The sequence below is a fragment of the Paroedura picta genome, chromosome 14, assembly GCF_049243985.1.
Source record: "Paroedura picta isolate Pp20150507F chromosome 14, Ppicta_v3.0, whole genome shotgun sequence".
In the NCBI taxonomy this organism is placed as follows: domain Eukaryota; kingdom Metazoa; phylum Chordata; class Lepidosauria; order Squamata; family Gekkonidae; genus Paroedura; species Paroedura picta.
Window position 1 is genome coordinate 8,396,610 of NC_135382.1, and position 15,076 is coordinate 8,411,685.

General features: G+C 46.1%; 1 protein-coding gene across 5 annotated transcripts in view; it reads left to right on the forward strand.

The window, feature by feature from the left end:
- Positions 1 to 15,076, forward strand: part of RALGAPA2 (Ral GTPase activating protein catalytic subunit alpha 2) — a 203,763-nt gene that overhangs the window by 72,135 nt on the left and 116,552 nt on the right. For all 5 annotated transcript variants that reach the window (XM_077309751.1, XM_077309750.1, XM_077309748.1 and 2 more), the window contains 4 exons: positions 61 to 237; positions 9,048 to 9,241; positions 10,283 to 10,381; positions 13,601 to 13,756. In XM_077309751.1, the coding sequence (XP_077165866.1) occupies positions 61 to 237; positions 9,048 to 9,241; positions 10,283 to 10,381; positions 13,601 to 13,756 (626 nt within the window). The remainder of the gene's footprint in view (positions 1 to 60; positions 238 to 9,047; positions 9,242 to 10,282; positions 10,382 to 13,600; positions 13,757 to 15,076) is intronic.

Sequence of the window (15,076 nt, forward strand, 5' to 3'; positions counted from 1 at the left end):
TTCCTTTTTCACTGAGTTATTTATTTATTTATTGGCTACATTCATTTTCTGGCTACATAGCTGGAAGTGTGAGCAGCGACACATCCATTGGATGCAACAGTGAAGTAGATATCACCCTGGTCCCCTGGCAAGCATGCGAAGAAGACCATGATGCCAACATGCCAACTGATATATCTGTTGATCCAGACGCATGCCACTGGTTACCTCTGAATCCTACAGATGGCACAAATTTAACAGGTATTTTTCTGTCCAAGGATGCATGGTGCCAACGTGCACATGTAGATTGTGTGTGTGTGTATGTGTGTGTGTGTACATAAATAGATGTAGAGCTATTCACGTGCACATTATCTTTCTTTGTTTCCCTTGAGTAGAATATAAACTAGGTTTTGTAAAATACTCATTCTTGACCAGACAGAGCAGGGATTTGTGTACACTGGGCAGCCTATGCATTTTAATAAGTTATGTACCAGAGAAAGAAACAGGAACTAAAGAGCCTGTTGATGCGGGTGAAGGAGGAGAGTGCAAAAGTTGGCTTGAAACTTAACATCAAGAAAACGAAGATCATGGCATCCGGCCCTCTCAATTCCTGGCAAATAGATGGGGAAGAAATGGAGAAAGTGACAGATTTTATTTTTCTGGGCTCCAAGATCACTGCAGATGGGGACTGCAGCAAATAAATTAAAAGACGCTATGGCATCCTAAAAAGGCAGAGACATAACCATGCCAACAAATGTGTGTCTAGTCGAGGCTATGGTATTCCCAGTTGCAATGTATGGCTGCAAAAGTTGGACCATAAGGAAGGCCGAGCGTCAAAGAATCGAGGCTTTTGAACTCTGGTGCTGGAGAAGACTCTTGCGAGTCCCTTGGACTGCAAGGCGAACAAACCGGTCAGTCCTAGAGGAGATCAGCCCTGACTGCTCCTTAGAAGGCCAGATCCTGAAGATGAAACTCAAATACTTTGGCCACCTCATGAGAAGGAAGGACTCCCTGGAGAAGAGCCTAATGCTGGGAGCGATCGAGGGCAAAAGAAGAAGGGGACGACAGAGAATGAGGTTGATGGATGGAGTCATTGAAGCAGTAGGTGCAAACTTAAATGGACTCGGGGAATGGTAGAGGACAGGAGGGCCTGGAGGATCATTGTCCATGGGGTCGCGATGGGTCGGACACGACTTCGCACATAACAGCAACAACCAGAGAAAGATAGGCTTCTTTAGGCTTATTCCTGATAGTGCTCTGAGAATGCACTCATGAAAACGAAGCAGACAGCTAAGAAATTTTGGCTTTTGAGATGGGAGAACGTAGAACAGTGACAGCCAGGAAAGGGTCAGTTGATGAGTAGGTAGAGAGGAAAAGGCACTGCAGGTAAGGGGGAACCACTCAAATGATCTGTAAATGTGATTTGAGAGCTCCCATTGACACAAAGTGAACTGAAAGGGGAGCCAAGTGTTAAAACTAATAAAAAAGCAGGGGCAAAATTTACCCTGTATTCCCTCAGTATCTTTTACCCCTAGAGTCTTCCCAATGCTCAAGCATAGAAAAGGAAGATGGGGAGCTAATACAAGCTAAGAGCTAATACAAGCTAATAATGGGGAGCTAATACAAGCTAGGGAGTTCCAGAAGAACATTTACTTCTGCTTCATTGACTATGCTAAACTCAGAAAGAAATTAAAAAAACACTTGCTCCTGGGGAGGAAAGCTATGGCAAATCTAGACAGCATCCTAAAAAGCACAGACATCTCCCTGCCAACAAAAGTCCATCTAGTCAAGGCTATGGTATTCCCAGTTGCAATGTATGGCTGTGAAAGTTGGACCATAAGGAAGGCCGAGTGTCAAAGAATTGAGGCTTTTGAACTCTGGTGCTGGAGAAGACTCTTGCGAATCCCTTGGGCTGCAAGGCGAACATACCGGTCAATCCTAGAGGAGATCAGCCCTGACTGCTCTTTAGAAGGTCAGATCCTGAAGATGAAACTCAAATACTTTGGCCACCTCATGAGAAGGAAGGACTCCCTGGAGAAGAGCCTAATGCTGGGAGCGATTGAGGGCAAAAGAAGAAGGAGATGACAGAGAATGAGGTGGCTGGATGGAGTCACTGAAGCAGTCGGTGCAAGCTTAAATGGACTCCAGAGAATGGTAGAGGACAGTAAGGCCTGGAGGACCATTGTCCATGGGGTCGCGATGGGTTGGACACATCTTCGCAACTAACAACAACAACAATACAAGCTAATAATGCGGAGTTCTTGCAGGAAAGAAAAAGCATGTTATGGCTTCTCCAAAGGACCATGGGCACAAAACAAACCTAATAAAGGAAACATCGGTAGAAGGGCTAGACATACACAAATGGTTCGAGGATCTTGAAATTGACCTGCCAGTGCTATTTACAACATATTTATTATATTTACTAGAAATAAAGCCCGTTTTAGCTGAAACAACAGGTGCTAGCAGGGGGGAGGGGGGGAAATAGCAAAGAGAGAGGGTGGTAGAAAGGAAGAGAGTGATCAAGATAGGGAGAGCTTGGCATTGGGAAGAGGAAGGGAAGGGGTTGTCCAGTCTCTGTGTTTTGTATGTGGGGTTGTGGTGGTGTGGTGACAAATGAGGACATGGGTGTGGAGAGATGGATGTCAAGAACCTGTAGTTTGGAATGTTCATTGAATGTTGGAGATGACTGACCTTTGAGAATTTTGGCATAGTGCTTTCCAGAGCCATGTCTTCATATACGCAAAGGGAAAATCAATCTGGACACTCTTCTTAGGGGGAGATTACATGGCAACCAGTTCCTACCAGTTCTGCATTCAACCTCATTTTCCTTCTTGTGTGAATTAGGCCACAGACACTGAAATCCCCATAACAGACACCCTGTGAGCAAGGTGGAACTGAGAGAGCTCTGAGAGAACTGGGAATGGTGTCTCTAAGCAGTTTAAAATCACCTTCCCTTCTCCCCATAACAGACACCCTGTAAGGGAGGTGGGCCTGAGAGCTCTAGGAGAACCAAAAATGGTCCACATTCACACAGCAGGCCTCAGGTGTCTCAGTTGTTTCTTCCTCTCCCCATAATAGACCCCCTATGAAGGAGTCAAGCCTGAGTGCTCTGAGAGAACTGGGAATGGCCCCCAGCCCCGCAGCAGGCCTCAGGTGTCCCTTTCTCTCCCCATAATACGCATCCTGTGAGGGAGGTTGCTAGGGAGGGCGGCGAGTATAGGTGCCGGCCCAATCAGGGTGCCCAACCCGGCCCAACCCGGAAAATCATAACACCACGCTGGGGCCAATTTAACATCTTTGGAACTGGTTGCATCCTGATTGGCCCATATTCCAGGCCGGACACCCCAAACACACTCCTCCCACAGTGGCGTTTCACAAATATGTAGAGGAACCATGGATAAGGATAAAGATATACTGCCATCTGCTGAGGCTCAGGGAGTGCACCAACAATAAGATCACAAGATGTCATAGTCCATTGTATGTGGGACTGGTCAATGGAGTACTGTGTGTAGTTCTGGAGGCCTCACTTCAAGAAGGACGTAGATAAAATTGAAAGGGTACAGAGGAGAGCAACGAAGATGATCTGGGGCCAAGGGACCAAGCCCTATGAAGATAGGTTGAGGGACTTGGGAATGTTCAGCCTGGAGAAAAGGAGGTTGAGAGGGGACATGATAGCCCTCTTTAAGTATTTGAAAGGTTGTCACTTGGAGGAGGGCAGGATGCTGTTTCCGTTGGCTGCAGAGGAGAGGACACACAGTAATGGGTTTAAACTACAAGTACAACAATATAGGCTAGACATCAGGAAAAACATTTTTCACAGTCAGAGTAGTTCAGCAGTGGAATAGGCTGCCTAAGGAGGTGGTGAGCTCCCCCTCACTGGCTGTCTTCAAGCAAAGGCTGGATACACACTTTTCTTGGATGCTTTAGGATGCTTTGGGCTGAGCAGGGGGTTGAACTAGATGGCCTGTATGGCCCCTTCCAACTCTGTTTCTATCTTTAACCGCTCCTGCGGAGCGGATTAAATAAAGCCCTAAGGGCTGTGTGGGAGGGCCTGTCCGTGATAAAAAGTCCCTTTTGGGCACTTGGCCCGCCCTAGACTCACTGCCCAGATGCTTCGCCGGCGGGAAAGGAGCAGGGCTGCCGCGTTGAAGACGCGGCGGCCCTGCTCCTTTCCCACCGGCAAAGCATTGCCCTTACCGGGGGAGAGGGAGCCCACAACACTGACAAAGCCCTGCTCCTTCCCACCCGCCCAGCCACGCGCCTCACCGCCGCCACCCAGCCGCCCTTCTCGACACTCCACACATGACTCCAACACAGCCTGCCCTCACCGCCCTCCCCTCTAACACAACGCCTGCCAGGATCCACCGACACTGCCGCGGCAAGAATGGTAAGCCCCCCCTCACCACACCCCACAACACCTGCCCTCCCACCTCTCCGGCCCCACTAACTACCCCGCTTGCCGCCCCATTCCCCCCTCTGCACAACACCTCCCACCCACTCCCACACCTCACCACCGCGATCCCCCGTCGCCGCCTCTCCCACCCAAACCGCGCCCCACCCAGCCAGCTTACCCTGCCCCTGGTCGCCTGCTTTCCCGACCACAACGTTCGCTCCCAGCCACGGCTGCGCCCAGCCCGCACGACCCGCCCGCTGGCTTGAACGACCACAGACTAAACCAGGCATGCGCCGAATCTCCTGCATGCCTGGTCCCTCTCCCCCACGCCCGCCCCGCCCCCTGGCCCTGGAGATACACCAGGCATGCGCGGGATTCCCCATTTCCCTGCTTTACTCTGCGCGACTTCCGCTGCCCGCCCACCTCTCACAGCCTCTCCGCGCCCCTGTTTGCTGCCGCCCGCCATCCCACACAAAGGGCGCCAACTCTGCTGGGCTCGCCACACGCCACGGACCGGAGGACGGGTACGCTGTGCACTGCATCCCTGTGTCTGTCGCCATTTCCCGTCCACCCACCACTAGACCCAACCCTGCCACCAAACCGTCGCGCCCGCCACCTAGCTGCTCCCCATACCCGAGACGCGCCCTGCCCAAACTGCCTCTACTCTGCCCATTTTTATAAATGGGCTTTAATTCTAGTGATTCTATGATTCTAATAAGCAATCTCAAAGCCTTCTTGAACTCCCAAGAATCAGACCTCAATAGAATTGAAGGCGGCATTTGACTCTATCTCCCACATCGAGAGAAATTAGAGTCTAATGTTGATGGACACCTGCTATTTTTGATCTGAGCTCTTCACAAAAAAAACATAGATGCAGTAGACAAGGCTACCTGTCGGAAGAAATAAGGACACAAAAGGGGTGAGATGAGAGCCTCTTGACCCCTTCTGTTTTTCTTTTCCCTCTTAATAAAACAGTAAGGGGTGTTGGGGTGGGCTCAGTCCGTGATGGGGAGGGGCAACAATTGGTTCCATGGCCCTGGACTGACAAGCGGAGGGGCCAATCGGAAGGCGCAAAGCCAGTCTGCTCCTGACCACCAAAGGGAGAGAAGGTCAGCAGGGCTGCTGAGGTGGGGGGGGGGGTGAGAACGGAGCCTTGGACAGGCTGTGCCAACCCTTTTCGTCCCAAGGTTGTCCTAACTATCATGTCCAACTGTAAATTGCCTCAGAACCCTGACAGAGCTGGCAGGAAGCTGCAGAGTGAGCTCCCTCCTCCTCCCCCCTTCAGGCCTGCTGTGAGGGAGCCTCTGACAGGCCCTGACTGAGGGGAGGAGGCCTTTCCAAGAGCAACGCAGGGGAGCCTGAGGGCCTTCCTTTTGAGGGGGGGGGGACTTTCCCCTTCTGCCAAACAGTTGCCTGAAGGGAGGCCACAGAAAAGCCCCTTCTCACTTAAAATACTGCTCTGGCTGGGGGTTAGACACAGCCAAGCCATGTGTCTTTCTTCTTTGCAACTCTCTGCAGATTTGAGGTCACTGCACAGCGTTATTCTGCAGAGGAAACTGGCTCTTTTGTCTCCTGTTTCATCTGCACAACAACCCTGTGCAGTAGGCCTCAAGTCTTTCAATTCAACAACAACCTGTGTGGGAAGCCTTAAATGTTTCTTCTCTACCACAATCCTGTCCAAAGTAGCCCTTTCTGCCTGAGGAGCTGATCTTTATACTCTGCAAGTGAGCTGTCATTCCAGGAGCTCTCCAGGCTCCACTTGGAGGTTGGCTACCCCTGGGTTGGAAATATTCCTGGAGGTTTGGAGGTGGGACTTCAAAATCGTACAATGCCTCAGAGTCCAGCCTTCAAATGAGCCATTTTTGCCTGCAGTTGGGAGGGAGTGGTGCAGGAGTGTCCCTCCTGGCCTATGGGTTATGGCCAGCCCTTACCAGCAACTGTTTGTATTCTGGGGCACAGACAGGCAGACCAACATGAGTCCTGTGAGTCTGGAAAGTGCAGGAAGATCTAAATAAATCCTTACCGCCTGAAACTAAATAGTGAGAGGGAGAGGAAGGGTAGACGATTGGAAAATGCTTTGAGACACCTTAGGCCTGCGGGGTCACTGTGGCCCATTCCCAGTTCTCTCAGACCTCTCACAGCCCCACATACCTCACAGGTTGACTATTGTGGGGAGACAAAGAGAAAAGGTGTTTGTAAACTGCTTTGAGACTCCTTTGGGTACTAAACAACAGGGTACAAAAAATCCGTTCTTCTTCTAAGGAGCAACCATGAAAGAAGCATGTGGGCACATAATATTTTATCAACAGTGAAAAAATGGAGAAGAAGGAGCAGGGTGGACACCTGTGTACTGTGACTACCCCATGTGTATTAGGGCAGAGGGGCATTTCGGTGAATGTGGCCTAATTCATACAAGAAGGGAAATGACGCAGAACTGGGGGGAATTGGTTGCCATGTAATCTTCCCCTGAGAAGAGTCTCCAGTCTGATTTTCCCTTCACATATCTGAGGACATGGCTCTGGAAAGCTCATCTGTAACCACTATGCCACAATTCCCAAAGGTCAGTCCTGTCCCACACTCAACGAACATTCCACACCACAGGCTCTTGACACCCATATCTCCACACCCATGCCCTCATTTGCCACCACAACCTCCCACACAACACACACATTCAACCCCATGCCCTTACAGACTGGACAACTCCTCCCCTTCCTCTTCCCACTGCCAAGCTCTAGCGCCCATTGTATTCTTGGCTACAATGGGCTTTGCCCCTAGTCTTATATAAACAACATAGTGACTTGCATGAAGTCAAACACTGACTCCAGTCTCAACCGTCTTTCAGGCTCTCTGGAACTGTCCTTGGTCCTGCAGGGCCCTGATGTTCCCCGGGAGATCATTCCAGCACACTGGGGCCAAGGCCAGGGCCAATTTAACATATTTGCAGCTGGGAACCCTGAGCAGTTTCTGCTCACTAGATTTTAGTTTCCTATGGAGGACGCACCACAATGCTGCCATTCCACACTGGGTAGAATCGTGGCATTAAAATGTTTTAAATCAAGGATCAGGAGGAGCTGCATTGATGGCAAAAAAATGGGGAACTGTATGCTTTCTATGCATAAATGGTTGGATAGTAGCCCTTATCGTCAGCTTTCCTGTCCCCTCCTGTTTTTATGGTCTCCAGGTGTTCCACTGAGAAATCGGTTCCGTGCCACTCTGACTTCTCTCCCTCCCTGAATAGCTGCTGGGGGGGGGGAGGGGGCGGGGGTGTTCAGCATTTAGTCACTGTGGCTTGGAGAGCCCTGGGGGGTCTGCTGACACAAGAGATAGGTGGGACAGTTTCTGGCTCTTCTTCATTTCAGCTACTTGGTTTACGTAATTTGAGGCCATAAGTCTTCCCCTTTGGCTGCCAGGTTTCAGGTGTGGCCTGGAGATCTCCCAGAACTGCAGTTGATCTCCAGACTTCAGAGATCAGTTCCCTGGAGGAAATGGCAGCTTCAGAGGGTAAACTCTATAATCACGTCTCTGTTGAGCTCCTTCTGCTCCCCGGATTTCTCCCTCCCCATGCTCCATCAAATCTCAGGGAATCTCCCAACCCCATGGGATCCTCCCTTTTCAGTGTTCATAAAGCACTTCTGGTAGAGTTCTTTTATTCCTTTGCACAAAACATGTAAAAACTTTAAATATTTGGTTTGTTGAGAGGTTCAGGCAGTTCTTGTCCCTTGTTTGTGGCACAAAAGTTGGCACCATAACTCTTTGTAAGATGTTTCTCCTGTAGCACTAGAGGGCGCTAGATGCCCACAAGACCAGTGTCTGAAAAATTATACAAGCAGATCCATCAGTAAAGAAGCCTGCTATTTAGAGCCTTCTGGCTTTCATATTTTTCATAGTTTTAGCAATTCTCTTTACTGGTACTGAAGTGTATGCTCATGCCCTTTTGATCTGTGGTACACATTCATATGAGCCTCTTGTGGCGCAGAGTGGTAAGACAGCAGACATGCAGTCTGAAAGCTTTGCCCGTAAGGCAGGGAGTTCGATCCCAGCAGCCGGCTCAAGGTTGACTCAGCCTTCCATCCTTCTGAGGTCGGTAAAATGAGTACCCAGCTTGCTGGGGGGTAAACGGTAATGACTGGGGAAGGCACTGGCAAACCACCCCGTATTGAGTCTGCCATGAAAACGCTGGAGGGCGTCACCCCAAGGGTCAGACATGACCCGGTGCTTGCACAGGGGATACCTTTATCTTTACACATTTACACATTCATATTATATGTGATGAGGTTTTATGGCAATAAAATATGTGAGTGAGAGAGAGAGAGCGCAAGAAAATTTATTCTTGAACCATGATCAGGGACTTAGTCCAGATTCCCAGACATGTACACAGCTATGCTTTCCAACCATATTGTTCGTGATTGTTCCACTTCTGAGGTTTCTTGAAGCCTGAAGAATGTTTCAAGGGGTTCTCAATGGTAAAAAAGTTGAGAAAGGCTGGTATAAAGGGATGACCTCCAAAATGTCCTGTCATTAACAGCCTTGCTTAGGTCTGGCAAGCGGAGGCCGTTGCTTCCTTGACTGAGTCAATCTATCTCAAGTTGGATCTTTTTTTCCTGCTGCTTTCAACTTTTAGTAGAAGCATCTTGTTAGTTACTAACCCCCAGAAAACCCACCCCATTTCCTCTTTTAGACAGCACTGAATTCCTTGCCGATGACTGCAGTATAATTGCTGGTGGGAATCTCATTGGGTGGCATCCCGATTCTGCTGCCGTACTATGGAGAAGAATATTGGGAATTCTTGGAGATGTAAACAGTATTCAGTCACCTAAAATACATGCCAGAATTTTTGAATATCTTTATGTGCTGTGGTACAAATTGGCAAAGGTAAGATTGAATTCAGTTTATCAGATATACAGCTAGTCAGATCATTTCAGCTGCTCAAATAATAGATTAAGTAGCACTCTTATCTATCCTGTTTATCAAAAAAAATCAATGAGTAACACTTTTTAAAGCTCTTCTTAAGAGTTTATGGATTTATTTATTAAAATATTTGTATGCTGTTTTTCCTCTTAGTACAAGATGGCTAACACAAAAATAGACAAACTGTTGGAATGAAGCATGTCTTAAATAAAGCTGTCTCCAGACTAATGTTTTTATTATCCGTTTTTCAAAATTTCCTGATCACTGCCATTTTTCCTATGTATTTAAGAGAGGGAAGAACATCATAGTAATGATCTTGGAATAATTAGATTATAATTTGTTTAAGAATACTATAAATTTTTCCCTTCTACTGCGTATCCCTGGTTGGTGATCTGTTGGGATATATTTCATAAGAAGGAAGAGGCTTTATATCATCTGCTCCAGATACATGAGTCTCCCTCACATGGCAGTGGAGAGAAAAAGGAGGAAGCTAATCTGCAGCGAGGAGAGAGTTTGAACTGGCCTTGCCTTGACACCCTGAATACTGAAGGATGGTGTGGCAAGAGGCTGGCTTGGATCCCACCTACAATTTCTGTGACTTTGAGAAGGGGGTGGTGCTTGCTTATTCCCCCCTCCTGCAGGAGACCTCTGATTCCTAGAGTCAACTGGCCTGTTAAGAGCAGGTTATAAATCCAACAATAAATAAATTTCCACCTATGGGAGAGGAGAATGGGTGAAAAATGTCCCTCCTTCTGGCACTCATATAAATTCTAAGCAGGATCCAAGCCATGAATAGCACAGGTGATTTCTTATCTCCAGTCCAAGCCACATTCCCTTTAATTCAAGAGTCCTGTTAGGATTGAGATTTTCAAAGAGGGCAGCCCCTCCTCCGAAAACAGGGAAGCCTGTAGTTTACATACAAAAGGCCAGGAAATAAACATTGTATTTCATTTTCTCTTAAGATTTTGAATGTTTGGCTAATTGTTTGGGTTTTATTTTATTTAGATAAGAGACAATCTTGCGATCAGTCTGGATAACCAGTCGACTCCCTCACCTCCTGTTTTAATCCCACCACTCAGAATATTTGCTTCATGGCTGTTCAAAGTACGTTTGAAAAGTTTTCTGCTAATCATTGTTGTTTATAGAGATGTTTTGTGCAGATGATCTGGGTGAATTTAATACTGTTTTGTCTCCTTTAGAGCTGACATTATTGTGCTGCAACCTTGTTGTTCTTGTTAGATGCGAAATTGTGTCCGATCCATCGCGACTCCATGGACAATGATCCTCCAGGCTTTCCTGTCCTCTACCATTCCCCAGAGTACATTTAAGTTTGCAACAACTGCTTCAGTGACTCCATCCAGCCACCTCATTCTCTGTCGTCCCCTTCTTCTTTTGCCCTCAATCGCTCCCAGCATCAGGCTCTTCTCCAGGGAGTCCTTCCTTCTCATGAGGTAGCCAAAGTATTTGAGTTTCATCTTCAGGATCTGGCCTTCTAAGGAGCAGTCAGGGCTGATCTCCTCTAGGACTGACCGGTTTGTTCGCCTTGCAGTCCAAGGGATTCGCAAAAGTCTTCTCCAGCACTAGAGTTCAAAAGCCTCAATTCTTTGACGCTCGGCCTTCCTTAGTCCAACTTTCATAGCCATACATTGCAACTGGGAAGACCATAACCTTGACTAGATGCACTTTTGTTGGCAGGGTGATGTCTCTGCTTTTTAGGATGCTGTCTAGATTTGCCATAGCTTTCTTCCCCAGGAGCAAGCATCTTTTAATTTCTTTTCTGCAGTCTCCATCTGCAGTGATCTTGGAGCCCAGGAAAATAAAATCTTTCATTACCTCCATTTCTTCCCCATCTATTTGCCAGGAATTGAGAGGGCTGGATGCCATGATCTTCGTTTTCTTGGTGCTGAGTTTCAAGCCAACATTTGCACTCTCCTCCTTCACCCGCACCAACAGGCTCTTTATTTCCTCTTCACTTTCTGCCATTAGAGTGGTATCATCTGCATATCTGAGGTTGTTGATATTTCTCCCTGCAATCTTGATCCCAATTTATGACTCATCTAACACCACCTTTCTCATGATGTGCTCCGCATACAAGTTAAATAGGCAAGGCGACAGTCTACAGCCTTGCCGAACTCCTTTCTCAATTTTGAACCAATCAGTGATTCCATGCCCGGTTCTCACTGTTGCTTCTTGACCTGCATATAGGTTTCTCAAAAGACAAATAAGATGCTCTGGTATTCCCATCTCTTTAAGAACTTGCCATAATCCAGCGTATGTTGGCAATTTGATCTCTAGTTCCTTTGCCTCTTCGAAATCCTGCCTTTACTTCTGGAAGTTCTCAGTCCACATATTGCTGGAGCCTAACTTGTAGGCTGCAACCTAAGAACCTCTTATTTATTCATTTGTTTGTTTGTTTATCTATTTATTTTTATATTTATATACCGCCCTCCCCGAGGGCTCAGGGCGGTTTACAGGAAATAGGAAAGGATACAATTATTGTGCTAATCTGCAGCTTCAGTAAACATAACCATATTGACTGTACAAATCTGCATATATGTAATAGCTGAAATAATCATTCCAGATTCCTTTGTTCTTAACTTCTCATTATGGATCAGTAAAATATACTCAGAAGTGCAATTTGTTAAAGAAAAGGTCTGAGCAGTGACCACAGATTGGCACAGAAGTAGGGGGCCGGGTGTGTAACTGAGAATGAGCCTCCCCAGATCCACTGCCTTGTTCACTGTGACACTCCAGATGTCAATGGACTACCATTCCCATGAACCCCTGCTGGCAGGGGCTCATGGTAACTGTAGTCCATGGAAATGTTGAGAGCCACATTTTGGCCACCCCTGTCCAGGCAAATAGGCAATGACTGAGGGAAGTGCTGCTGGGCTGTTTTGCTCTTGTAGTGAATGAAAAATGCAGATTCTCCCGTTGGTGGAGGAAGACCCTCTGCTTCTGGGGATTTTTTTTAGCCAATTTTCAATCTTTTGTCTTCTTATCCCATAAAAGTGAAGTTTTTTCAGGAGTCTTTGGTACGGGACTTCATCAAAAGCCAATCCAAACAATGTCTGCCAGCTCATTCCTGTCCATGTGTTTATTGTCACTTTCAAAGAATTCTAAAACTAAAAGGTTAGTAAGACAAAACTTATATTTGTATAAGCCCGGGGCAGTGGGAAGGTTGGCAGGGCTTGCCAACCTATATGCTTCAAAACTTTATCTTTAATAATGATTTCCATAAATTTACCTAGAAGAGACCTTAAACTAGCCTGCTATAATTTCCTGAATCGCTGATGGATCCTTTTTTTTTAAAGAGTGTTTCACTGACCACTCTCGAGGTCTCCAGTACAGAGGCTGATCTTAGGCACATGGTACATATCTTAGAAGAACTGTAATCACTTTAGAATGGGTACCATTTGGTCCTCATGATTTGTTACTTTGCAATTTGTTCTAGAGCTTCACCACAGTGTGCCCCAACTACATATCCTCCCCTGCTGAAAACACCCACAGGGTATGTCCTATCTAGAAATTTTACTTCTTTGGTATGATTGGAACACACATTTCTCCAATCAAAATTAGGATAGTCATTTTTAATACCCGAAGAAGTCAAGGCACCCATTATCACAACTCCCTTTCAATTGGATGCCTCCCTGATTTTCTTTATCCATCTGAAGACCACCCTGCATATTTTGGTCAGGTCAACACAAAACCACAGTACTCAATTACTGTCAGGATCTGATATTGTCACCTGTAATGATTCTGGAATTGGTCCTTTTAAAGGTTCCTAGCTTATTAGACACTTTGCCCTACAGGATGTACACGAATGAATGAAGAAAAGGCGGATTTGAGCTTTTCCCTTGCCCTTTCCATGAAACTTGATTCAGCCACATGTAAAGAAGAGTATGTCAGCAGCAACAGCAGCAACTCCCAGTGATAGACCCCATCCTGAAATCGGAATCTTATTTCTGATCATTAAACAGCCTCACAAAGTGTCTCAGTCTGGTTCTGAAAATGCAGTCTGAAGATCACCATCAACTGCGTTAATCCAATTTTAGCTATACTTATTGCTTGGTTACTTGGACTTCTTGACTCTAATTAGCCCTTCCTGGTAATTACCACCACATATACTGTCTCTGTCTACCTACATGTAATGGTTGAGGATGTCTGCCAGTACATGAAAGCTTATACCCAGAATTAAACTTCGTTGGTCTTGAAAACTCTGTTCAGTGAAGTCACGTTGGGTATTTTTACTCTATATTAATCTAGTAATTATATAGCAGTGCAAGCACATTTACTGACAAAACAAACCCTTGTCTTTTTCAGGCTACAACTTTACCGGATGAATATAAGGAAGGGAAGCTACATGCATACAAGTTGATATGTGCCATGATGACCAGGCGCCAAGATGTTGTGCCAAACCCTGACTTCTTAGTACATTTTTATCTGGTTATGCATGTCGGCTTAACTAGTAAAGATCAGGTATGAATACAGCACTTCTGGCTTGCATTCATTTGCCATGTTTTCTAAATAGTTTGTTGTTAATATAATTCAAATTTTTCAAATGTATTGATTTTTACTGGATTTGGGGTAATCTATACTTTCTCCTTTCTTCCTCATGTAAACAAAACATTTCCTGCTGGTTAAAAAAAACATCATCACTGCTTTAATTTTCTGTTTTATCCCAGCTGAAACATTCTGGGTAGAAAGGAGAGAAGAGGCAAGGGCCCAGGCTCAGAAGTTTCTTATTTAGATAATGATTGAGATAAGATAAATAGCATGTAGGTGAAGGAAATGGCGAGGGCTTTCTAATGAGTAGCACAAATTAGAACAGGGAGCCAGTGATGTAGGAAAAGTGAGGCTGTGGAAATTAGGAGCAATTTTTTCTAGACAAAGGTTTTTTGAGAGATTTAAAGGTGTTGTAGTGCCTTCTTGGATAGAGAAAGTGGAACCGGTCCTGAAACCTGCCAACATCTAAAGGGGGGTTTTAGAGCAGGAAACCAAAGGCACCAAGTGCAGAAGAGCTGGTCTGGGTACTGCAGGGAAAGAAAAGGCAATTATAAGAAGAGACAAGAAAGAAGTAATATGCTGAGAAGCAGGCAAGCAAAGGCCAGTGTTACGGAAGGTGGAGTTCAAACCAGTTCTGATTGTAAACAGAGTTTACTGTTTCTTCATTAGCTCCGAGCCTGAATAAAAAAACTCCAGTATTTTTTGGTCACTTTCTTTTTATGACACTTGGTGGCAGACTTGCTGCAAGTTTTCCAGTGAGTCCATTCAGGATGGAGCATTTGCGGAGAGTTTAGTTTGCTTGCTTTAGAGTTTGCTATCTGGCAGTATAGGCAGAGTCATATATTTCTTTTCTTTTTCTTACAAAATCAGTGAAATGGGGGGGGAGATGCTATACCACCCATTTACAAACTCAGATAATAGAATAAAACTTTAGTTTCTACATGGACTAATAAACCCCTGCTCAAGTGGGCTCCTTCTGACCCTAGCCACTGATCACTGATGCGCGGTGCTCTCCTCTCCTGGTGATCTGTGTGGGTTGCTGGAAGAACTGAAATCCTCATCTGTTCAGGAAACGTTACACAGAGGAGGCTTTGTTTTTCTCTTCTTCCAGATTGGCTGTGCCAGGCTGGGAAATTCCCATCACTCTAAATCGGCTTCATTTGCCATCAGTGATGTTGTTGCATAGTCAGCTAAAAATGTCTGTATAGTATTGCGATGTTATGTCCATTACATGATTCTAATTGACTAGGATCAGACTGAAGGAGAAAGAAGCCCTAACAAGGGGGAACAATA